The sequence below is a fragment of the Coturnix japonica genome, chromosome 5 (genome assembly GCF_054131305.1).
Source record: "Coturnix japonica strain WE chromosome 5, WE-NBRP24, whole genome shotgun sequence".
Classification (NCBI taxonomy): domain Eukaryota; kingdom Metazoa; phylum Chordata; class Aves; order Galliformes; family Phasianidae; genus Coturnix; species Coturnix japonica.
This window is the reverse complement of record NC_140667.1, coordinates 25,159,657-25,184,199: the sequence shown is the minus strand read 5'-3', so window position 1 is coordinate 25,184,199 and position 24,543 is coordinate 25,159,657. Positions and strand designations below refer to the sequence as shown.

Here is a 24,543-nt window from a genome sequence, read left to right as displayed (position 1 = left end):
GCAGTTCCTGTTATGCTTTTTCTTTCTTGAGAATGCTTGAAATAGAAGGTGGGTAGATTGATGAAGGAGATTTTCATGAAGAAGTACTAAAAATAAAGGCAGAAAGTGAGAATTTCTTGCAGTACATGGAGGCAGACCAGCAGAACTCCTTTTTAAGATCTCTGTGTAACTCTTTACCAAAGCATAAAGTGTAAAAGAAGAGAGAACTTTAAACACACATAGGAAAAGTAATTTTTGTAACAGAAGATAATTAATTGTTTTCCCTTCTGGAAATAAAATTCTTTTTGTTCTGTTCTACAAAAAAAAAAAAAAAAAAAAAGTTTTTGGCAGCAGTTCACATATTGTTTTAAGTGAGGTTCTTCCAGCCACTATTTATCAGTCTTAGCATCAATTTTGTCTGCTTGTTTATAGTCACTCTAGGAAGTCTCTGGAATGCTATAGAAATAGAAGGATGCTTCTACATGGGAGGAAACCTGTTTATAAAAATTGCAATTGTCAAAGGCAGTGGTTTGGATGGCCTCGCTGTAACCACTTGTGCAGGTGGAAATGTTTCTAGGAGTCTGAGGAAATGACAATGTGTTACAGCTTCAGGAAATGCTGATTTATTTATTGGCTTTGTTAAGAGTAGACTTTTGCAGATATGACTGAGCCAGAGGCAAGTTTTTGGAATAAAGCAGCAGGAAATCACCTTCCTTGGGAGAAGGAAATCACGTTATCCTCTGTAGTAAATGGGAAGAAGTGCCTGCAGTCACAAAATCTAGAGAGACTTGTTTTACAGAAGATTACGACTGAAGTATTCAAAAGAACTGAAGGATGTTGAGCACTTCCCTTCTGCATGGTTTTTGGAGAGAGTGTTTACTTTATTCCCAAAGGCAACCTATACCTAACTCTGTAGCCTTTATATCCTTTGGAAATAGTTCTTTGCCATTAATTTATGTTGTACTTGTGATCTAGAAAAGTCTACTTATGACTGATTTTTTATTTTTTATTTATTTTTTTTTGTTTGTTTTTGTCCTGTAGAAGTATAAAGGAAAAAAAAAAAAAAAAGAGAGAGGGAGAGAGATTATGGGGCAGCTGTTTTTAAGGCAAAGGTCAAAAGCACCTCTCTGTGAGCATTATTTAGGGTTCATGGTGAGAGTTGACAGCTGTTCTCCACAGAGCTCATTTTTGTATGACGAGATCTCGTAGGTTGTTACCTCAAGTGACTGTAACATTGAGTAGGACTGCTGGCATTTTGACAGTTCTATCGTGCTGCTTACAAAGCATTTATTCAAGAGACTTATTGTAGCTGTGTCACATAACTGACCTCAGTGATTTTTGAGTAAGGAGATCTGCAAGCATTTTGCATGCAGTATCAATTGACATTGTTCTATGCCTTCCTTTCTTTGCTATAATACATCATCCAGATTCCATATTAAAAAGTTGGCTAAGTGTTCAAAATGTTTAAACAATACTTCTTTAATAGCAGATGCTTATGTGAAATACAAAGAAACCACATCTGGCTTAGAAAGTCTTTAAACCTCAAGTTGTAAAAGACTTGGAGAATGGTTATAGGTAACACAGCTCTGCATTTGTCTTTTTCAGACCCACCAGTAACACAGAGCCAGAGGGTCCTGAGCTCTCTGCTCTGACCCACTGCAGCTGTCTTTGCATCACACTTTTACGCTGTATTGTTGCAGGTTTTCTTCTGCAGAATAGCAAGATGCTTGGCAGAATTTTTCCTGAATGCATTATGGTCTTGTAGCACTTGGTTAGCTTGCTCATTTGTTGCTATTTTTCCTGCTGAAGATTTATTCATAGTCCATATTCTATCTTTGCTCTCCAGATAGAATCCTCTCCCTGCTACCTGCTGACTGTAAGGATCATCCGAATGAGGAATCTCCAGCGTGTGGATGCTTGTAAGTATCCCATCTGTTCCTACAAACATCTTGTTTTCCTGAAAGTACTTCAGAGATAACTGGACACTGTAAATACAAAAGCAAACATCAGAAAATTCAAGTTGTTGATATCACTGGGATTTATCCAAATAAATAAATCACTTTGGCTGATTATTCCATAAGCCAGGATCTATTTAATCATGCAAGGATAAATGATTAAATGAAAGTATATATATAGTACATAAAATGGTGTATTGTTAAAAGAAGTTAAATGATATCTTGGGTACCAGCAACAAGTTTGCTTTAATAACAGTACAATATCCCTTTGCAAGTGTTTCTAAAATGATCAAGTGTTTATTTAACTGTTACAAACCAGGTCAGCCCTTGTTACTTCCTGCTGTTCTGCTGAATGTGCTTTTGAGAATAAGTACTTTCTCCCAAAGAAAGGAATGTTTTTATGTGTATGGATAAATCCTTATGCCCACTAGTAAATTAACATTTTTTTCTCATACATTTATAGAAAGTGTGTTTCATGAATTTAATACTGCTATTCTCTATGAAGTTTAATTCCTAATAAGCAGAAATGAAGTCAAGGAGTTGCTGAGCAGTCACTGCTCAGTGTACTGATCCTTCTTGCTCTGACCCATGGCATGTTCACCCCCTAGTTCTAAGTGTACCTCTATGTGACTGACACATATAAAAAGCCTGGTGGAGTAGATCTGGTGGATCTGTTTGTCTCTCTCCCATCAATCTTTCAGTCTCAATCTCTCGAATGCTACTATGGCCAGGCGCCCTTACTGCTGCTAAACCTATCACTGCTATCATGACAATCTTCCCATATTTCCAAAAGCAAGGGATAATTTTGCCATTAGGTTGTAGAACCTTGAGAAGAGTGACTGACAAAAGCAAATATTTTTGTCCCCTACAGTAAGGTTTCTGACACAGATAAAATGAACAACAACAAAAGTTTCTAAAATCATTATGTTCAGACAAATGTCACAACTGATTACTCTCAAAAGGCTATCAAAGTGGGTGCAGAGAGATGGATACCTCATCACATCTCTAATGTTTGTGCAACAAACTTGCAGTTGTTTGTCATATGGCAGAGAAGTGACAAGAGCAGGATAGAAAACCAGCACTGTGGAGTTAAAGAACATGCTTTACACCCATGTGCAAGAAGGCCATGTATTAAACACAAAATAGACCTGTTAGCAGTTCTGCTTGAGGCCACTCATGAAAGGGCAGCTTCAGGGTGAAAGAAGTTAGGTTCAGGGGAGCATAGAAGGGAAACTATAATCTTGCAGTCTTTAGATTCTTCTATTTCAGTATGAATGGTAGCAGCTGGCACTACAGCCTAATGTACAGGAAGAGCCTGGGAACAAGTTCTGAAAGATAAAGGTCGAGATTTACTGTGCAATAGTATTTCCATCTTGCCATGTGGTAGTCACGTTTTTCTAGAAGGTGTATCAGAGGACTTCCTGTGTCACAGCTCTGAGAAAGATATAAATGCCATATCTTAGGTTGTATCATTGGGTCACACTCTCTACATTTGCACCTCCCTCCCTGCCCATGCCTGTGGCACTTGTGTGATGACGCAATAAAACAGAAAAATTTCATCAAGGACTTGTCTACTCTCTTCTGCATGTCAGGTGGAAAGATGGAATTACAAATAATCAGGTTGCAGAAAGATGTTGTGCAAGTAGAACTGAAGTAATATTTTGAATTAAATACTAGCTGACTAGTATTCCGGCACCCACTCATATAATTAAGGACTGTTTGATATGCTTTGTATCTCAAAGCACAGTGAATATGCAAGAATGATGACTCACATCAGTTGAACAGAGTACTCTGTAAGCTAAGACTAAGTAGGCATCGATCTCCAGTAATAAACATAAAGTCATATAGTAGTCATACAGAATTACATTTTAAAATTAGTATCATTGCTTCTGGTGTATGAAACATGATTTTTAGCAATTTCAAAACTCTTTTAAGAATTATGTGCATAGAATTTCTGAGATCAGAATCCCAAAAATAAAATAACAAGCAGTCGTATAGAAACAAATCAGTAAAAAAGCTTCTGATGGGGACGTATTCACCAGATTCACCATAGGTTTGCTTGTTTCTTCAACTCTGCTGAAAGGTGGAAAGGGTTATTTTTTGGCAGTGAAATTATTATGAATTTTATTTTGTTTTTAGTGTGAATAAAGCCTATTTTCTTTTTCTTTCTCATTTTTGGCAAAAGCTAACCTTTTCCAGATGAAACTTCCTCAGAGTAGCAGTAGTCATCCAAGATAGACATAATTCCTGAACATGTGTGAACTAAATACTGGAATTTGACAAGTGGTCCTTAAAGCTAGGTCTTAGATCAACTCCTTTACTTGAAAAAGATGCATGTGGGACATTTTATTCTTCCTTCAGAGGTGTACAAATGTGCATCATCAAGGAAAATGTACAGGGCATCCAAATTGACCAGGCTGAATTGACATAACCCCACTGGGGAGGCATTTAGGATGAACAGCCAGTACTTTCAGTTTTAGTAGTCAGTCTCCTAGCAACTTGCTGTGAATCTGCAACAACTATGTTGCAGTTGCTCTCTGCTGTCTATTAATGATGCTCTTGGTGCTGCTTAATGTTCATCCATGCCCATGGGAATTGTGAAGAGCTGAGTACATCTCCCAGAGCTTGATACAAAATTGCTAGGCACATAAAGAAAGCAGAAAATGAAGAGATTGGTATTCAAACAAAATGTCTGAAGAGAAAAGATACTTCCCTGGGAATTAATATTCTCACAGTCATCAGTTTGTGAAGCCCATTGTGCTGTGCTGTCTGTGTGGGAGAAACAGATGCTACTGGGTTAATTAGTATCTGTGGGCTTGAACAGAGGGCAGGAAGGTAGCCTTGGCTAACAGAGTCAGAAAGAAATTAGAGGGAAGGAGGCAAAGAGAGAAAAGTGGTGGAGGAGGTAGGAGTGAGGATATGCAGAAGATGGCATTCTGGACAAGGATGACTGTTGCTGCTGACAGACCCTTACATATATATAAGTACAATATACGTATAACTGTAATACGTACACCTACATACTACTATTATAAATGCTATACACAGTTTTATAGATATTATAAATACAAAATATGCATATATACCTTTATATATTACTTCAAGATGAAATGTGGAAGCTGGTTAAGACCAGAAGAGGCTGCAGTGAGGAGAGTTTTTTCTTTTCTCCATAAGTGGAGTGCAAGCTCTGCTCCTCTGACCTGCCTGCAGAGTCCTTACCTTCTGCTGAAGAGTACTTTCCATTTACTGTTAGCATCACTTGTGCTTCTCTATATAAGGATGCCCAATCTCAGAACTAGGTACTTTTTGCATTACATGGTGTCTGCTCATTTTACTATTAAGAACTGTCCATGTGACAAAAAGTTTTGCATCTTATCATTCGCGTGCTTTTTCCCTCTCAGAAAATATCTTGGAAGAAGTTGCCTTACCTCAGGCATTTCTGCCTTTAAATAAATACTTGCTGTAAGTACCATACAGTCACCTTTTTAGTTTTATGCAGCATTGGTTACTTTCACATTAACAATGCTCTGTTTCTTTCCCTGCACAGTAAGCCAAGCTGATTGCTATGTTTCACTGTGGCTGCCTACAGCATCAATTGAAAAGTGCCGCACCAAAACAGTAAGGAACTCCAATGACCCAGTGTGGAATGAAACCTTCTACTTCAGGATTCAGAGTAAAGTCAAGGTAAGGAACCAAATTTGTCTGCCTGAAGATGTCTGAGTTTGGTGGGTCCTATCCCCTGAACTGTCCCAGGAGTTCAGTACAGAGAGAGATAAGGGACTGTTAAAAATGTTAAATGAGTTCCAGCACCTGGAAACATTCAGTGATTCTATTTAAACTGTTCATAGAGGCATAGCTACTGAGTCCGGAGTTAAATTAGGACAGAAAACCTTAGACCTTAAATAAGCAATATTGATTCTGTAGAGTTTTTTGGAAATGATGTGAATAAGAGGTCACAGAATTCAGATTTCTTGTAGAACTCCATCTTCACATGGTCTTTCACTGCAGCTCAACTATTATAATGTGAAGGGAAATGAGGTCTGGTGTGCCATACAACTAATGTGCTGTTGAACATTGAGGAGGTGCAACAGCAGATAGCATCCACTTCTGATATATCCTCCCTAGTATCTTCTCAGCAAAGTGGATGAATAAGCCTTGTGTGTACCCAGAAACATATATTCTTTATATTTGAAGTGCCAATCTAAAAAACCTGACTTTTGCAGTAGTATGGCATGATGAAAAAATGGCTTTATTTAAGAGTGTTTAATTCAAGATGGTTTCTGTCTGTTTAGCTCTCATCATGAAATCTGGCCCAATGTTAGTGGAGGGTCAGAGACTGAGCACTTTGCTCAGGTTTTAGGGAAACTAAGGGATTCATAGCAGCTAGTGCAAAGTAGGTAGAAACTTCAGGAGATGAAGAAGCTGCTGTGTAAGTATAGACAATGTATTACTCATGTTGTAGCAGTTAAGCTGCACAGAGGAAGAATCCATTTTAAAATTATAGTACTTTTCTCCCAGGTGACACTTAATTCTTCAACTTCTCACACACATCCTCAGTACTCCTTCTTCTTTATAGCCAGTGTATCCAGACTTTAGAAACTCTAAAGCCCCTCTCCTTATCTTCCCAGAATGTGCTGGAGCTGACAGTGTATGATGAGGATTTTGCTACACCAGATGACCACCTCCTCTGTACACTCTTTGATATTGCTAAACTTCCTATTGAGAAAACAGTGCTCCTGTATTTCAAGCCCAGCTCAACGGTAAGCTCTGTGAGACTGGTGTCTGTAAGATCTGGCAGGAGGGGGTATAAAGGGCACAGATACTTGAGTTTTCAAGACTTATCCATAAATTGTAATGTTTCGGTTTCCTGCCCTATGCACTGCACTGCTTTGTCCTACTTCCATGTCTCTAGTGAAGTCTACTGAAATCCTTCTCTATGGTATCTTCCATGAAGAAGTCCTTTTTGGCTACAGCTACTTGACTGCCAGAAGTCAGCATTAGTTGGTACTCGTATCACGGTATCCTTGTTTTATATCCTGGGACTGAACTCAGGAACTGCTGCTCCAATTTGATTCTTCTTCAAAAGCTACTTGATTCCAATCGGTTTAAAATACAACAATCAAGATACTAGTAGAGAGTTACAGAACAATTCCAAAAACTTGGAGTCAGATTTCTAAATCCATAATGGAACATTTATCCCAGTAATTTGTATGTTAACTTCTACTCAAAACATAAATGTAAACAAAAATTGTGGTCACAAATCTGGGTTGGAAAGCCTGAGCCCCTTGTGTTTTTATAAATGATTAAGGAGTGTATATCTGAAACAGTGCAATATGCAAAGGAGGAATCTGATCTAGCTATCTCTGAGCTATACCGAGGCTCTATTCTGCTGCAGAATGAGTAGTCTGTAAAGACTTTTTTTCCCCCATGTAATTCATAGCCACTGCCCTCTGCCTCTTCGATTTTATCTACTGCCATGTTGAAGCTGTGCCAGGAAGGAAAGCTGAAATAGCCCATTTGTATCCCAGCAATGTCTTCTGCAATGCACTACCTTAGCTGGTGCAAAGCCAGCAGACGATTGTTTGGGCATCAGCGTTGTTTCCAGGCTATGAGTAACTTATTTACCCATCTGTAAAATGGGAAAAAGAGACTTGATTTCCTTTAAGATCTATAGATGAGATCGGAGAAATATCTTACAACTTCTTGCTACAAGTTGTTTCTGGTACCCAAACTAGGTTGCTTACAAATAACTCATAAATATCAGCACTGTCTTGCAGGGAGTTTCATAACTCTAACTAAATTACTCAATAATATCAGTCTTTGTTTACCATGTAAGAAGTGATGAGTGGAAAGTACCTTTAACTTCCAAGCTAATAGCAAGGATAATTCATCATTGCAAAATAGAGCCAGGAATAGGTAGGAGGGAAAGGCAGAATTCAGATAGCAGAACAAGTTGCAAATTATCTTACTGGAGCATATTCAGTAAGAGGTAAAAACACAGATTGTGTTGATATACCTAGTAGAAGGAAGTAGGTGAGGAAGGAATCGTGAAACTATCTGATTTTAAATGGTTGTTTGTGATGTTCCACACTGGTATCTTTATCACAGGTTGTACATTGCAACCAATTATTTCAATATTGTATACCTGTTACCTGGGTTTAGGCAAGGGAGAAACCATCACACTGCTTCCTTTAATTTCCTGTTCTTGTTTTCAGGCCCAGGAGGAACTGGAAGTTGAATTCAAACTGGAGACCTTGTAAGTGATAATGCTGATTCCTTAAAAAATGCAGCAGTGACTGTTTGCTAAAACACAGAAACAGTGCTGGGTTCCACACTTTGTGGGATTTCTGTTAAAAAAACCAATATGAGGGCCACAAAGATGGTGAAGGGCCTGGAGCATCTCCCCTATGAAGAAAGGCTGAGTGAACTGGGTCTGTTTAGCTTTGAGAAAAGAAGAATGAGAGGGGACCTGGTCCATGTCTATAAATATCTAAGGTATGGGGGGCAAAGTGGCAGTGTGTGATTCTTTTTCAGTACAATTACTGCAGCCTCTGCTGGATTGAAACACCTGGCTGATCCCTTCTGCCAGCCTGTTCTGTATTTAGCGTATTTCAGAGCATGTTTCCCAGCATCATCTCTTCCATCAGCAGTGTCAGACGTCGTCTTCTGCAAGACGTTTCAGAAGTGCATACACATAAGCTTTATGTGTACGCACATGCAAATACACTGATCTTTTCAAGCCTGTTTTTGTTTGAGCTCTGGGCAGAACCATTTTGATTAGATTTCGCTTGTATCCTTAAATTTTTCTCTTGTAGCACCATTTTGCTCCTGCAAATTCTCTTTCTTCCCTGCTCAATGAAATGCCAATGTGTTTGATATTCTAGTTCAGGTTTTTGTGGTGGTTTTTTTTTGTTTTTTTTTTTTTGTTTTTTTGTTTGTTTTTTTTTTTCCCACCAGCATGGTTAGATTTTTTCTCCATATAATTCATATCCTCTGCCCCTTTGATTACATTTGCACATCAGCAAGTACACGAAGCTCTCTTTCCCTGCAGTAATATGCATGTGTTATAGCAAGTTCTTGGTGGAATATCTGTGCTTCGTGTTACAGTGACAGGAAAAATTTGACTTCCTCCCCACAGATTCCATTTTAGATGATCATGATGTTGCACTGCAAAAAATAATAAAGAAAAAATTAGTCATGACATCATTCAGCTTTGGTACTGGAGCAAATGTCCTCAGAGCAGTAATCAGTCCAGGAAAGCATGGAAAGGAGCTTCTTGCATAGCTGCTGGGGTCCCTCTGGCTCTCACTCTTCTAAGGGGGAGAAAGAGCAACATCATGAACAAAGATAGGTGGGCATTTGTTTGATCTAAAAAGCCATCTTCTTCTTTTTATATCAAAGGTCCAGTCCTTATGAAAGCATTGCTACAAATGGAGTCTTAGTGGTATGTGTCTTTTTCTTAAGAAATTTTCTGTAACTGTTTACTTAATACAGAGGAATAGGAAAATCCTGGGCATTAGCAGAACTGTGAGCTGTTTGATAGCCAGTATGCTATTCTTTCTTCCTCCTTTCCTATTAAGATAATTTGAGAATGGAATATTTTATTTCCCTGTTCATTGGTGAATGAACAATAGTATCCAATTATTTCCTGTCTGTTCTATATTTCAAGGCACACACTTTCCCCCCATTTTCATCTGGTACTAGTGCTCCTTCAATTACATACCTCTGTTTATCTAAGCACAGTCATAAAGAGACTGTGAAACCACTTGTTGATAACCTAACTAGCTCATTCCCTCCAAGGGAGATGAACCATGCTCAGTGGGTAAGCTCAACACTAGATAAGCATACTTACATAGTGTGAAAGAGATGTGAATTCCATAAAAGAAACAAACAATCCCCCCAAAACACTATTAATAGCAATGCTTTTCCAGAAAATGTGATGATCTTTCTCACCTATTCTTGTTCTGTCTTTTACAGTGTCGTGAACTTTGTTGCTTGGAAGTGGAAGTGAATGAGAAGCAGCAGAAAAAGTCAAGTAAGTTTATTGCTTTGGTATCTAGCAAGAGCCTACTAGTGAGAGGATGTCTATTTCATATAACATATTGAACTGGTGAAATGAACAGTATTTGCATTATTCAGTGCAATTAGCACCAGGCAAATTCATTATGTTGTTATAAACTTCGATGACTGTATCCCATAATCCTTTAGGTATATGCCAACAAACCTGTTAGAACTGCATCAAAGTTGACATCTCACTTGTATGTAACAGTAAGAATATGTAGAGTCCTCTTTCAAGAAAAAAGTCTCAGCTTTTCCTTTTTCCTTTTGCTACTTGCACTCCTTTACATTAGGCAATGTTGTGGTCCAGACTCTACAACTGCAGCATCTGCACTCCACCTTTAATCAAGACAGCACAATCTCCCAGTTTAATCATATTGAATTTCTCTTATGCTTTGTTCTGTGAGTTGCTTTTTTTTTTTTTTTTCCAGAGAAGGAGCTTTCCCTTACTGTGAAAGGATCCTTCGAAGGGACACAGGATATCACACTGGGCCCTGATGGAGTGGTCAGCCCATCAGGTCCCACCAAGTTCCACTATATCAAGTATGCTGAGCCAACACTGGATGTCATGTTGCCAAAGAAGAGGCGCTACCACCCTGTACGTTGGAAGTGACCTTAATGTTGAACTGACCATAAATCACTCTCTAGGGAGGAGCTGGAGAAGGTAAACCCATGACTGTTTTTGACCTAAAGACTGTTGTTTTCCCAGTGGTCCTGCAGGTTCAGAACAGAAACAGGATCCCCAGTGCTGATGCTGAATTCACTGCCTATGGGAAAGAAAACGACAATTGCAGAGGTGAGCATCACTTTCTTGATTAACAAAATGTCACTCAAATAGAAATCATTCCTTCTGCAAGGCCCCATAATACTGTCCCACAAGTTTCCCCATAAATGGCTGCCTAAAGGGTGAGAAATATTCTGAATTTTTCTCATAACTCTAACAAACAAGAACTCTGTTTCAGTGGCTGTTTTCTCCATAGAAGCAAGTTGTTCCTCCATTTGTCTCCATCACATGCCAGATAGAGTATCAGATAGAATGATTTTAAAAAGTATCATGATTCCTTCCATACACATATCCATGTTCATGGATGCCTCTTTTGCTTAAGGTCCAAAGAGAAATTTCCCTTTGAACACAAGCTATGGAAAAGACAATAAATCTGCCTACAGTAAATTATTTCCTTTAAGGGATTTAAAATAAAATAAATCTAATAAAAATATTAAACTTCATATGTGAATTTTAAATAATATGATGAGAATATTGCTTTTAGCAGATATGTCTGTATAACATTTGATTAAATTAATTGAAGAAACTAATAAGAAGTAGAATAAGAAGCAGATCCTTGCTGTAAAATATTGTGTTAGTGAGAAGAGACACCTACAGATGTCCAGGGAAAATCACATGCGAAGTGAGAGAACATCAGATTTCAGGGCCATTAAGGCATTCCCCTAGAACAGAGCAACCTTTGTCAGTTAACTAACAGTATGAAGGTTGCAATAATAATTTTAAGGCAGAGTTAAATCTGAGAAATAATGAGTGCAGAATTTCAGTCTCTTCACTGCAGGACTCTGGGCAGGAGGTCAAAGATCTGTTGCATGCCAGAGTCAAAAATCTGTTGCATTCATAAAGAACGGGAAGCATACAATAAGTGGTATTTCAGGATGCTGCAAAAAGTTTGTGAATAACACAGGAAATTGCTACTGCACTAATCTCAGCATCCTTTGTACGAAGTTTGTTAGCGTGGCTTGGAAGCACTTGGTATCTGTGGGTAGGAATATTCCACAGAGAATAGATGAATGGTCTTGAAAATATATGCAGAAATCTCAGACATTTGATTTAGTTATTGCCAAACCTTGCTGGATTCTAAGTCAAGCAATGACCCCGGGAGAGAAATGGGAAAAAGAAACATTCAAATGGAAATGAAAACATACTGTTTATAAATTTGTTTTTCAGGAGAAAAGATTTGATTTGAATGTGAAAGCAGAAAGATGGTAAGGAGTATTCTATTCCTAAAGGTCTGAGCTATTGATTTTGACATTGTTTATACCACGTGGAAAGGATGTACGCAAATGGAAAAACGTGTGCAGTATATTATAAATCATTAATCTTAGAATTTGACTTTCAGCAATAAGTGCTGATTAACATGTATTTATTTTAGCACTATTTTGACTTTGACCACATAATATTATTTTTTGTTAATTTCAGTCTCTGAAATTCAGAAAAATAATAAAATTGATTTTAAAAAAATGAAACAGAAAACGACAACAAGATAAAAAAGAGGTGAACAAATATTGAACTCTTCAGGAAACATGAAGATGTTTCACGTTATCCATAACTACGTGTAACAAGCACCACTGGGCAGCTGATCTTTTCTTTTTGTGCCTAACTAGAAAGCAAAAGAGAAAAATAAAGTAATTCTGAATTCAGTTTTTTTCTCCTCAGCGATGCTCACCGCTAGAGGGGGATGTGCTCCCACTGCCGCTGCCAACATTTGGATAACTGGTCTTAGATTTGCAATGAGAATTGGGGATTCCGTGTGAAAGGGGAACTCAATACCATCATTTTAGAACATCTGAATAGGTTTTTGAATTTGGTAGTTCTTTTAGACTACGTACGTGTATTTCATTTTAAAATACTGTATATTATTTCCTAATTAGTTATTGCTAATGGGATAGAATGCCACCCGTTAATCTTATTAATATTAATATGGTTTCCTTTCCTTCAAAAATAGTTAGAATATTCTCACATTCCTATCACACTGCATAAGCCTGCTTGAAGGGAAGGGTAGATTACCTTGGGTCTATCTGCATATGTGAGTTTGTTAATACGTAAAATATGTGCCTGTGTTTATCTTAGTAACTGTTCGTGCCAGCAAGATCTGGACATGCGCTTTGGGTTTGACTTATGTTCAGATGAGAGGGCTTTCCTGGGCAAAAGGAAGAAATATGTAGCAAGTGCCCTGAAAAATGTTTTTCACCTAAAAGAGGATCTACAGGATCATGAAGTATGTATGTTTGTGTGTGGGTGGTGGGGCTTGAATTTCTAGGGCTTTTGAGTGCCATCAGTGTGACTGTCCCATTCTCCTCTCTCCAACAGGTCCCTGTTGTGGCTATCATCACGACAGGTGGTGGATTAAAGTCAATGACAGGACTATATGGCAGTCTCATGGGACTCAAGAAATTAAATCTTCTGGACTGTGTAACCTACATCAGTGGGCTGTCTGGTACCACATGGTAAGGCCAGTACATGCAAGAGGGTCATTTTGAGGGTGATGCTTTAGCATGGAGCTGCTGTCACAGAGCTACTGATAGCTACCAAGGAGGAGCCTGGTACTGGAAGCTGTAACCTCCAAAAAAACTGCTAAAGCAATTCTTAGGCCTCTTCTTTTGAATGTGAGCTTGAAAAACTAGGTTGGCTAAAGGCCTTTCCAATTACAGACCATTAAACATTAGTTTGACTTTATGTACAATTTTGGATTAGCAGTTCTTTACTGCACTTTTGAATTGAGCCTTCACAGCAGTTCAGTATGCGTATGACAATTACACATGCTTGTCTCATACTTGTCAAAATTCTCTCTAAGTTTTTATTGCAGATGTAAGGCTGCCCTTAGCATCACTCTTGATACTGTTTCCATGTTGCTTTGAGCAGAGGGGATGGGACTACATGATCTTACATCATTCTGTGGTTCTTTGATTAAAATAAAGTATAGTGATACTGTAAGATTAACAGTAAGTGATACAAAAAGAAGAGACAGTGGCTGATGTGAACTGTTTTATGATTCCATAAAACAAGCGAAAAAAAATCAGTCTATTTCTTCATGTTTATGCCTGGGGGATCTTACTGCTTATAGTGCTGCATATCTGTCTTTATAAACATAAAACAGTTAAGAACTTTAAGAAGTATATAACGTATCCTTCAAGGGTATCTCTAAAACAGTTGTTGAGGATTTGGAAAGATCATTCAGTTGAATGGAGCACCAAAAATAAAGCATGTACAAACAGATATAAACCCCTAAATGCAGACCTCTGTCCCCAAAAGCAGAAAGTTTGAAGTGTTCTTTTGCTCCTCTTAATTTTTCTTACCTGCCTTATCTTTCTCCAGGACCATGGCCAACCTATACAGGGATGCCTACTGGTCACAGAAGGACCTTGACTCACATATTAGTGAAGCCCAGAAACACGCAACCAAATGCAAGATGGGCTGCTTCTCTATGGATCGCATGAAGTATTACAATAAGCAGCTCTGTCAGCGGAAAGAAGAGGGATACAGGACATCATTTATTGATCTCTGGGGGCTTATGATTGAATACATACTAAACGATGGGGTATGATGCATATTGTTTTTCTTAGTGAACTGCTTTTACTTATTATTCTTATTTCTGCTGAATAGAGAGAAAATTTGCCTATCAGTTCAGAGACCATACCTCCAAAGAGAGTGAAGTTCTCTGTGTCAACAAATGCTCGGACATTTTTATTGTCAATAATCTCCAAAGTGTATGTAATTAGAATAGGTTGTTGATGCAGCCTTATTTTGCAAGTGCCATTAGATTCTGGCTAACCTTCAGGTAAAATCAGATGTGTTCCCAGGCAGTTTACCTGAAGTGCAGATTACACATACAGAAAGAGCTGAGTTGTTTCCACCTCTTCTGACATAACAGTTTTTCTTCAAAACCAGAAAGACCCCCACAAACTTTCAGATCAACGAGAAGCGCTGTGTGATGGCCAGAACCCACTGCCCATCTATGTGTCAGTCTGTGTTCGGGACAACTACAGCACTCAGGATTTCAAAGGTATGGGCAGTATTTCAGATCCTGTAGTGCTAAAACTGGCAACTGGATTCCTGTGATTTGATTTGCTCTTCTCTGCTTGGTAGCCCTGGTTTATTTGCTGTTATATGGAGAAACAGCCATTACCTCAATGCAATTTTAATACAAGAGCTATTACAGATCAGATATTTCAATATTTTAGACATACAGAATCAAAATCCTGCCAGAAAAGCCATTTTGGAGATATTAGATGGAGCACCTAGAGTAAAAAAGTATTGAATTTGTCTGAGAATCAAATACTGCTTTTTGTAAATGCCCATATCTTAAGTGCTTCATTTTTTTAATTAATAAGAAAGACTTCATAGTTATAATAAAGACTGGAAAAGCATCTGGCCTACTCCCAGCTGAATCTTTTCCTTTGCTCATTGTTTTGATTAGATTTTTCATAAGCAGAAAAATCTAGATTGGGAGGAGGAAAATAAATTCATACCAAATTTTTATGGTTGAGGTTAAAAAAGAAAATGAAAAGGAAATGTGGTCTACAGCCTTTCTGTCCCAGACTTTGCTCACACTGCAGTCATGTCAGACAGCTTCTCCTCATTAGGAAAAGACATCCAAGAAAGTAAAAACTAGTACTACCTTCCTTAGTACCTTGCATAGGGTGCTTAACTGGCCACATATAACAAACTCATTCCTCTAGACATGAGTACCCATATTTAAACACACCTGAATTATTCAAGGGAGAGAAATGCATCCTATTAACTGTACTGATAACAGAGGAGGTTCTCCCACCTAGAGGTGATGGATGCAAGGGCAAAGTGAAATCCAGTGCATGCTTGACTGGTTCTACACATGGGGTGTTAAGGGCTGGAGCCTTGCCATGCTCACTACATACACTCTGTCCTTCCTTTGCCACTATCACTGGGCAGACTGCTCCTACCTCCCTGTGATTAAAGAAACCCCATTGCCACCACATCTGAGCTCAGCTGCTTGGCTCTGCAGGTGGCTGTTTACCAGTTAGGCTTTGTGAAGATAGCACAACAAACAGAAGTCAGACTGGTTTATGTCCTAGCAGTTCTGTACCCAGCTGAAAGCCTGAGAGAGCTCAAAGTGTCCTTTTGTGTTGGTATTACAGAGTGGGTAGAGTTTACCCCCTATGAGGTGGGGCTGCTGAAGTATGGCGCGTTCATCCCTGCAGAAAATTTTGGAAGCAAGTTCTTCATGGGACGCATGTTAAAAAAGCTGCCTGAATCTCGGATCTGCTACCTGCAAGGTGAAGTGTTGCACTGATCTGGCTCTTCAGAGAGTAGTGGGGCAAGTGGACATTTCTGGTCAGACCTACTCACTGCTGCTATATGATCCCTCATCTATTTTTTTGTTTTCTTATCACTGCTCTGGTATGCTTAAACTGTTTGAAATTCCCTCTTATAGATGAAATACATGAATCTCCTTCTTCCACTGTCAGGAATGTTTCACATATTTTCTACGCTTCTGATTCTTCTCTGAATGCATTCCAGTTTACAGACATTTTGACACTGCAGGAAACATGCAGCTGTACTTCCACTGTGAGGTATAACGTCAGTCCCATGTAGAGAAACCTACGTGCTAGAGATGTAGGCTGCCCAGGATTAAAAATGAAACCAGAAGCAAAGGGTCTATGAAGTCCTCTGGTCAATGCCCAATGGGTTGTGTGTAAAGGCAGTCAGCTGCTTTATCAAGGAATTAGACTAGAGTAGTCAGAATTGATGACATACCAACAGATGAACACAGAGCAGTGCAAGTTTGGTTTCAGTCACCTCTTTTTACATTCACACTGCTTATAAGCTCCTTGATTACAGTACACATGCTGTGGTGTTAAATAGGCAGTACCCCAGGGAATACTGTTAAAATGCAGGCTTTCAGGTAGGTCCTTTTAACCTGCTCTACTATTGGGAAATTCATTTTCTAATTACTGTACATGCTGCATTGGTTTCTGTGTCCCACTGAAAATTAGGAAGCACAAATACAGTGGATTGATTAGAATATGTATTTAAATTAACAATGGCAGATAAAAAGGTGGAATTGTAGGGGCTGTATTTTGTCAGCAAAGCTATCAGTTCCCTTGTGAAAAGTCTGAGAGGGAAAATCCTGGCCGGAAGAAAGAGCACACAGCAGAGCAAAAGACCATATAGTATGTGAGTCCTTAAACGGTAAGGTGTGAGTTTTTCTCTTATAAACTAAATGTCTGAGCAGGCACTTCTTCCCTCTGTGAAATGATTTAGGGCTCATGAAAGCTGACCAGAGTGTCTGTAGAAAAGGAGGATCTGGAATAAGAAAGACAGGGATTAAAAGGATGTTTTTGTGATGTCTGCATTATCTGAGCTCTCAATTTTCTCCTTGAGTGGGTTTTACTTCTCTCCCACTCTGTTATTTCTTTACTGTGCAGCAAAGTCATGCAGTAGATGAGGGACAGAACTGACTGCAACAGAAACTGAGGTCACAGAAGTCTACAGAGAAATTGGAGAGCCTCAGCGTTTCGAAATATTTCAGTTATGGCCATTCCAAAATGAATCTAGGAGATCAAAAGAGAAAGAAAAGGAAAAAAAAAGAGTTTATTGTTAAAATGTGTTCTAATGGTCAATAATTCTCTTTATAGGTATGTGGAGCAGTATTTTTTCTGTGAACCTGTTACAAATCTGGGGACTGTCTCACAGTTCAGAAGATTTCTGGCACAGATGGACTCAAGACAAAATTGATGAAGTTGGTGAGAAATGTTTAGACCTTTCAGTTATGGTTATTTAGTCTTCTGAATGCATTTTGATATAATTCTTTCAACTACTTTGAGTCCAGAATCGTAGGATCCTTATTAAAAAGAAGAAAAAAAAAAGGTAACTTCCCTCTCCCAACTTGAAAACTGAGAGGAAGAAAATAAATAGGGAAATACTGCTGTAATTATTAATCTTATGAAAATGCTATTGATTGGAAGGTTCTGTCTTGGTAGCCTTACAGGGGTCACACATCACAGGAAATGTTTTGTCATTGCTCATTATCACTCAGCCATACAGAACAAAGACTGTGTCAGAGAGTAAAGTTATTTTTACTGCGAGTGCAGGAAATCAAACTGTATTTCCATTGGCTGATCAATATTTCCTGGATTTTGATTTTATTACTCAACAGAGTAATTATTACATTGGATTCATCCTGGCTCAGAGATAAATGAGGCCCAGAGGGTGTTTTCTGAAGCAATACAAAAACCACAATTTTATTGCTAAATCATTTAACATGATGGTAGCTCTAATTGCACACATCCTGAAAATGAAGGAATACATCTGTGCAGTTATAGAAACTGCAATATCTCTCCTGTTGCACTCTCAGCCACCAGGTCTGGCATAGCAGGTTGTGATTTCAAGAAACCACCCCTTGTGCCATTTCTGGTTTTCATCTACATGTGCCTCCATGTAGTCACCCTGGAAACTTCCTGTAATTTCTAAGTATGAATGTATTTCCTGGGATACTCTCATTCTACTGATTAAGCATATACTCATGTAGCAGTGGGTTATTATTGGGTAGAAGCTGTCCTCTGTTGTGGTAGATCCCGTGATGCCCTTTTGTTGCCCATCTGACTGAGTGAGAGCATATACTTTAGCCCCATTTTATTCATGCTTACTTCTATTTCATAGAATCTTCATGTGTGGATACACAACTTTCCTTCTAACTGAAGGAACTGTCTAGTTCCCTTAAGGTCTTCCTTTTTCAGGACTAGAGATTGCTTCTGATGAGCCATCTTTAGGCCAGACCTCAAAATCACCAGCAAATCTTTATCTAGCAGCCCCTATTCTGCTTCAGAACAGTTTTATGTTTTTTCTTTTAGACTATGATCAGAGAAACTGAGAATCGTAGAATCATAGAATGACAAGGTTGGAAAGGACCTACAAGATCATCTAATTGAACCATCCTCTCATTACCGTAGCTACAGCAAACCACTAAACCACATCCTGTAGCTCCTCGTCCAGACACCTCTTGAACACTGCCAGGGACTCCACCACCTCCTGGGCAGCCATTCCAGTACCTGACCACTCTCTAAGAGAAAAAGTTCCTTCTTATGTCCATTCTAAACCTCTTCTGGTACAACTTGTGGCCATTCCCTTGGGTTCTATTTGTTGCCTGAAAGAAGAGGTGAAGCCCCATCTGATCATCTTCATCACAACCTCCCTTCAGGAAGTTGTAGAATGCAGTGAGTTCTCCCCTGTGCCTCCTCTTCTCCAGGCTAAACAGTCCCAGGTCCCTCAGCCGCTACTCATAAGACTTGTGCTCCAGACCCCTTACCAGCTTTGCTGCCCTTCTCTGGACATCTTCCAGGGCCTCAGTGTCTTTCTTGTAGTGAGGAGACCAAAAGTGAACACAGTACTCAAGATGTTGCCTCACCAGGGCTGAGTAGAGGAGAAATACATACCATTCCAACCAGAAACAAAAATGAATTAATTATTCATAAACATTTCTCTCCTCCTCTAGATGAAGACCCAGTGTTGCCTACAAGGCCCCACGAGCTAAAAACTCGTGTGTACACACCCCCTGGCAATCTGTCCAATGCTCTTCGGGGTGCTTTGACTGACCGCTTCTCAGTTGCCCAGCATCACAATTTCCTGAGGGGTTATCAGCTACATAATGACTACTTTGAAAATGAGCACTTCTGTCAATGGAAAGGTAAAAAGTTCTTAAGAGACATCATATCCAGGTGGTCTTGGGATGGAATTCTGAAAGAAATCTGTCGATGGGGAAAAAAAAATCTAAAACAAATTATCATTTTTTTTTTTTTTCTGAAAGGAGAAAAGAGACTAAGAATTGCCAGGTATTTAAGTTTGTTTTAAAATATAAGCATGTTTTTATGTAGTTTAGCTGAGATGTCTGTGGCCCATACTGAAAGAGTAGTTTTGCCGCCAATGGAAGAAAGTTTAAAGTACCAATGAGAGCATGGAAAATACCTTAATTCAGCAAGGCTGTGTCTCTAACTGCAGATATGACTGAAAAAGTCCCAGAAAATATGACCTATGAGAGAAAGTCTGAAAGAAATTTGGCTTTGTAGTCCAAAGAGAAGTGGAACAAGAGAGAAGCGTGAATCTATACATAAAAAAGAAAAGGTTATTTTGTTCTTCATATCAGAGATGGATTCAACATGAAACAATGATTGAAATGAAGCAGAAGGAATTTACTTTAAATATTAAAAATAACTTATGGATGGCAAATTACTGAAATAGATTGCTTGGATACTGAATATTTTTAAGAATGTGTATTTGGGTGGTATTTTGAGGTCCCCCTCATGCCTATTTGCTATTTATCTATTGCAACAATGAAATTAAACCAGGTCTAACAGATGGCTAGTTAAACATCATGGTTTTTTTGTTTGTTTGATGTTTGTTTCCCATCAAAATAGCAACAGATCATTTCTTATTCCAGTAAATATTTTCCTTCTAGACACCGTGTTAGACTCACGTCCCAATGAGCTGATGCAAAATCCTGATCACCTGGGCATGATAGATGCTGGATTTTTCATCAATACCAGCAGTCCACCACTTCTAAGGCGACAGAGGGAAGTAGATGTCATCATATATTTAAGTTATACTACTGGATCTCATACATCGGTAAGGAGGATCATGTTTACAGTGTACTGTCTTGTTTTGTTTGCCTATAGAACACCTCATTAATTTAGCTGCTTAATTTTTAACTACTGTATTCCCTTCTTCAAATGCTAGAAGAGGTTGTGATTTCTTCTTCAAGGAAAGGAGAACTGAATCTGCTGAGAGTGGTCTAAATCCTCATTTCAAAAGCTGTGATGTCAGTCCTACATTTATGTATGCCATAATCCCTGTACGGACATAACTGCACATTCAGAATTTGTTATCTTTTGCCTTCCTGGCTTCTAAGTATGTAGTAGAATATCTTACACATTTTCTTCCTGTGATTGATTTTTCTGATTAATTCTATGTAGTTTATCGAACACAAACTTTTCCACTTTTAACACTACTTGATTTACCCTAAACCCCCCAGAATTTCTTCTGCTTTTATAAAGCAGAATCCTGAATGAAATCTCCAATTTTGTTATTGGGTTGAAAGCTTGAGATTACTAATCCATGTGGTACACTAATACGTGGGGTAGCAGTGTGTATAGCAACCCTTTATGAAAAGTAACACACCCTATAGCTCCATGTCACTAAACCTTAATAATAGATATTCATTTTGGGGGCCTCAGGACAGGCAGGCTGAATTCTAATGCTGATCCTATCAGTCTCTAGATAAGGCATGCAAATATTACTCGGAGCAGAAAATCCCATTCCCAAAAATTTCTTTGAGTGATGAAGATAAGAAAAACCTGAAGGAGTGCTACGTCTTCCAAGATTCAGATTTGCCAGGATGCCCTATCGTGATTTTTCTTCCGCTTGTGAATGATACCTTCCAGGAATACAAAGCACCTGGTAAGATACAAGCTGGGGTGAAGCATCAAACAAGACAGCACTCCCCACTTCTCTGTCTCAAGTGGAGTCTGGGGGCTCTCTTTCTTTTCCTGCCCAGGCCCCCTGCTTTGTATTTCTCTCCTTTACTGCCAGCTGTTAGGATACACTTGCTTTACTTCTTGGTAGCAGGGAGGTAAAATTCAAAATTCTGCTTTTGCTGAATTTGCTAGACATGAAAAATGCAAATGCAGGGATGGATCCAGGTGGCAAGCTCCTTGAGACTGAAATCAGGATGCTATTCTGTAAGTAGCAACTTCCTTCCATCATCCAGGGTCTGCAGAGGTCCCAGCTGCTCAGGGGACCAGTTGCCTACTGGTACATTGGCAGTGGTGACTGAAGAGACCTCTGATGCTGATATCCTTGCCTGAACCATGACTTTAATAAAACAGCTGTTGAGCAAGCTACAGATAAACATTATAGTACTGTCCCTCACTTTTCTTTTCTGCCCTCATAGCTCTGGGCACACTTTAACAAGAGGCAGCCACACGTGACTGCATTATTGGTTCATTTAAAACCTGAATTCTCTCCTGGAGGAAAGACTCCCTCTTTCTCTGCTGTGGAAATATCTCATTGCTGACTGAGATACTCGACATCAGCAACTTCTCTTTTTGTACAGGTGTCAAGCGCTGTTGCTCAGAGATGGAGGAAGGAAAACTCGACCTGACCAGTCGGTGTTCCCCTTACTGCATGTTCTCGGTCAGGTATACTGATGAGAATTACCGCCGGCTGCTGAACCTCAGTGAATACAATATCCTGAATAACTCAGATATGATTATGCAGTCCTTGCAAACAGCGATGCAAAGGAGAAGACAAAACATGTGCTGTTAACTATCCAGCTGCCTGTGTCTTCTCGGAACAGTTTTTTCTAGCATGCCAGAAGAACACAGCTTTTTGAACACTGGTTGTTCTGCACTACAAAAGGAAACTGCTCCATGTGGCTCAGTGGGGCTTTTTCATTGCTGTGAAGTGGTTTCTTTAGGCAAGGACATTGCCTGGGAGAACTTTATGTATGCTTTGTTTGCTAAAGTAAGGTTGTCTGTAGAACACTCTTTACCTAAACTTCTTGTTCGATTTTTAAAAATAGTCATATTTTAAGCCTAATTTATCTTATGATATATAAGAAAAACATTTTCTAACACCAAGGTGCTACAGCAGTACAACCTTGCTGACACACTGACAGGCCACAAGGGACATGAATATGAATGTCTTCTCCCTACAATTTCTCTTCATGGAAAACAACATGTATCAAACTTGGAAAATGAAGAAAATCCCGAGACCCAGTTGCAATCTGGCATCAGATCCCTGAGTCAACTCTATTTTGCAAGTATTTTGAAGAGCAGACAGTGGTTGGAAAGGTAACAGGAACAAGTGTGTGCACACAGCTAGCACTGTGAATCATGTCCATCTCCTGAGGAATCTTGGGCTGTGAATGCGTCACACATAGATCAGAAGGAACAACCTGGGAGGAAGCAGCGTATGATTTTTCCAGTGTTGGTTGTTGGTTTTTTTGTTTGTTTGTTTTTCCCTCAGCAAAAGGTCTAATTGGGTCATATCAGAATCTCCTCTGAATTTCTGCCAATTTTTATTGTTTGTGATGAGATTAAAAAAATCAAGATCTTATTTTGAATCTTTAAAATTAATAATAATAAAAACACTGGGAAATTGATTTATTTCTCATATCAAACTTTCTTTCTTAAATCAAAAAGTACTTGAAATTAAAATATTCTACTTCCGCTTGAGAATGAAGTATTGCTTAATTCAAGGGAATTTGCATAATTATGTCAGGACATTCATCAGCAAAAACTACTCATTTGTTTACTTATAGCAAAATGTGCACAGGCAGGAAAGAGTTAAAACAACATGAACAGGCCCTGTGTGGATCCAGCACAAAAATACCCACACCGTTTGTTGCAGGTTTGCATTTTCAATCTTTCTTCTTAATTCCTTTTATGGAAAATGATTTTTCTGAACTCTTGAAAGTCCTGAGGATGAGCAGCAAAGATTATGAATCTATAAACACCATTCCAAGAGTAAATCAAATTGAAGATTCACTTAGGATAGACTATTCTTGTGGAAAATCTATTAACTAGACAAGTTAACTAGATGTCCTAATATGAGACTAAAATAAACCATGGAAAAGTGCTTGGTAAGTCAAAACGTTTCATGTTAATATTTTCACACCTTTATTTTGAAACATAAACTTGCTTTTAATAGATAAACTACCTAGTCAGCCTGGGGAACTTAACCTGAAAGCTTCATTAACAACCAAATAACTTGCTTGGTTTGGTGCAAAATGATGCCTTTTAGGATTTTCGTTTTGGCAAGAAAAAAGGACAAATTTTATTTACAAATGATGAGTTTGAAATTACTTTTCCAATGCTTTTATCACTGAGAATGTCAAATAAAACTACTTTTATGGTGCATCTGTAGTATGACATTGCAAAGCTAAAAGTCAGGGTGTACATTTTAACATGCAAAAATCTTTGAGTTTTGAATGAATACACACACTTTTTAAATTGTTCTATGGTAGTTTCACAAGTCATATTCTGAAATGTGCTGCTTTGTGCTCTGTGTATAACCCTGGGAATTACCTCCTTTGGAACCTGAATTCTCCAGTGTCAAAAAATCGAGTGCTTTTTGTGATAAACTTGCGTCATCCCCAGCTCTGAGAAAATACTGGCTACATACAAATGTTTTGTGTAAATAGTATTGGACAATAAATGCTTGTTTTCAAGATGTGAAATTCTGCTTTGCTCCACATAGTCAAGCATCTCGGTGATATGCTCTAGGTTCACAGTGTGTTCCTTGTTCCAGGAAAGTGAAACTGTTGTTAGCAAAGAACATCACAGTGTCCCAAGTGCTTGCTGTGAGCATCATGAACAAGATGACTGCAGGGCTACAGAGTGAGCCACAGTCCCACGACACCTGCAAAGGGCCATCTCTGATGTGGACTGCCTTTTGTGAAAATGGAGGAATAGTGACTGTGCCTTCCCCACACCAGGGGAAACCTCAGTCTTGCTTTGCCTCAGCTTATGCATTTTCTTCTGAGTACCCCAATGAATTTGGGACAGCGTGGTGCTCCAATGGGTGTATCTTTTCCTTCTGATCTTGGCAAGATGTGAGCAGCACCCCTGGTTTTTCTCACCTGGCATGCCTAATTTTCTGGGAGATGAGTGATGGTACAGAACAGAGTCAGTTTGTCTGAGGTTTTTTTGGCTGTTGGCATTATGGGAGCGATGTTTTCAGAGCCTCAGTCCTGGTTTATAGTAAGCTTTCCAAAGAGGTGTCAGAATAACACAC

The 24,543-nt window shown here is 38.9% G+C and overlaps 1 protein-coding gene across 1 annotated transcript; it reads left to right on the top strand.

Moving 5' to 3' along the window:
• Positions 1–1,602: 1,602 nt before the first annotated feature.
• LOC107314846 (cytosolic phospholipase A2 epsilon-like) lies at positions 1,603–23,977 on the top strand. Its single transcript, XM_015864577.3, has 19 exons — positions 1,603–1,898; positions 5,482–5,618; positions 6,563–6,694; positions 8,150–8,190; positions 9,336–9,378; positions 9,912–9,969; positions 10,424–10,590; positions 10,702–10,788; positions 11,944–11,981; positions 12,847–12,994; positions 13,087–13,223; positions 14,092–14,314; positions 14,665–14,779; positions 15,891–16,028; positions 17,391–17,498; positions 19,247–19,438; positions 20,207–20,373; positions 21,018–21,204; positions 21,860–23,977. Exons 1-19 carry the CDS (start codon positions 1,871–1,873, stop codon positions 22,069–22,071), a joined length of 2,358 nt encoding a protein of 785 aa, XP_015720063.2. The 5' UTR covers positions 1,603–1,870; the 3' UTR covers positions 22,072–23,977.
• Positions 23,978–24,543: the final 566 nt, after the last annotated feature.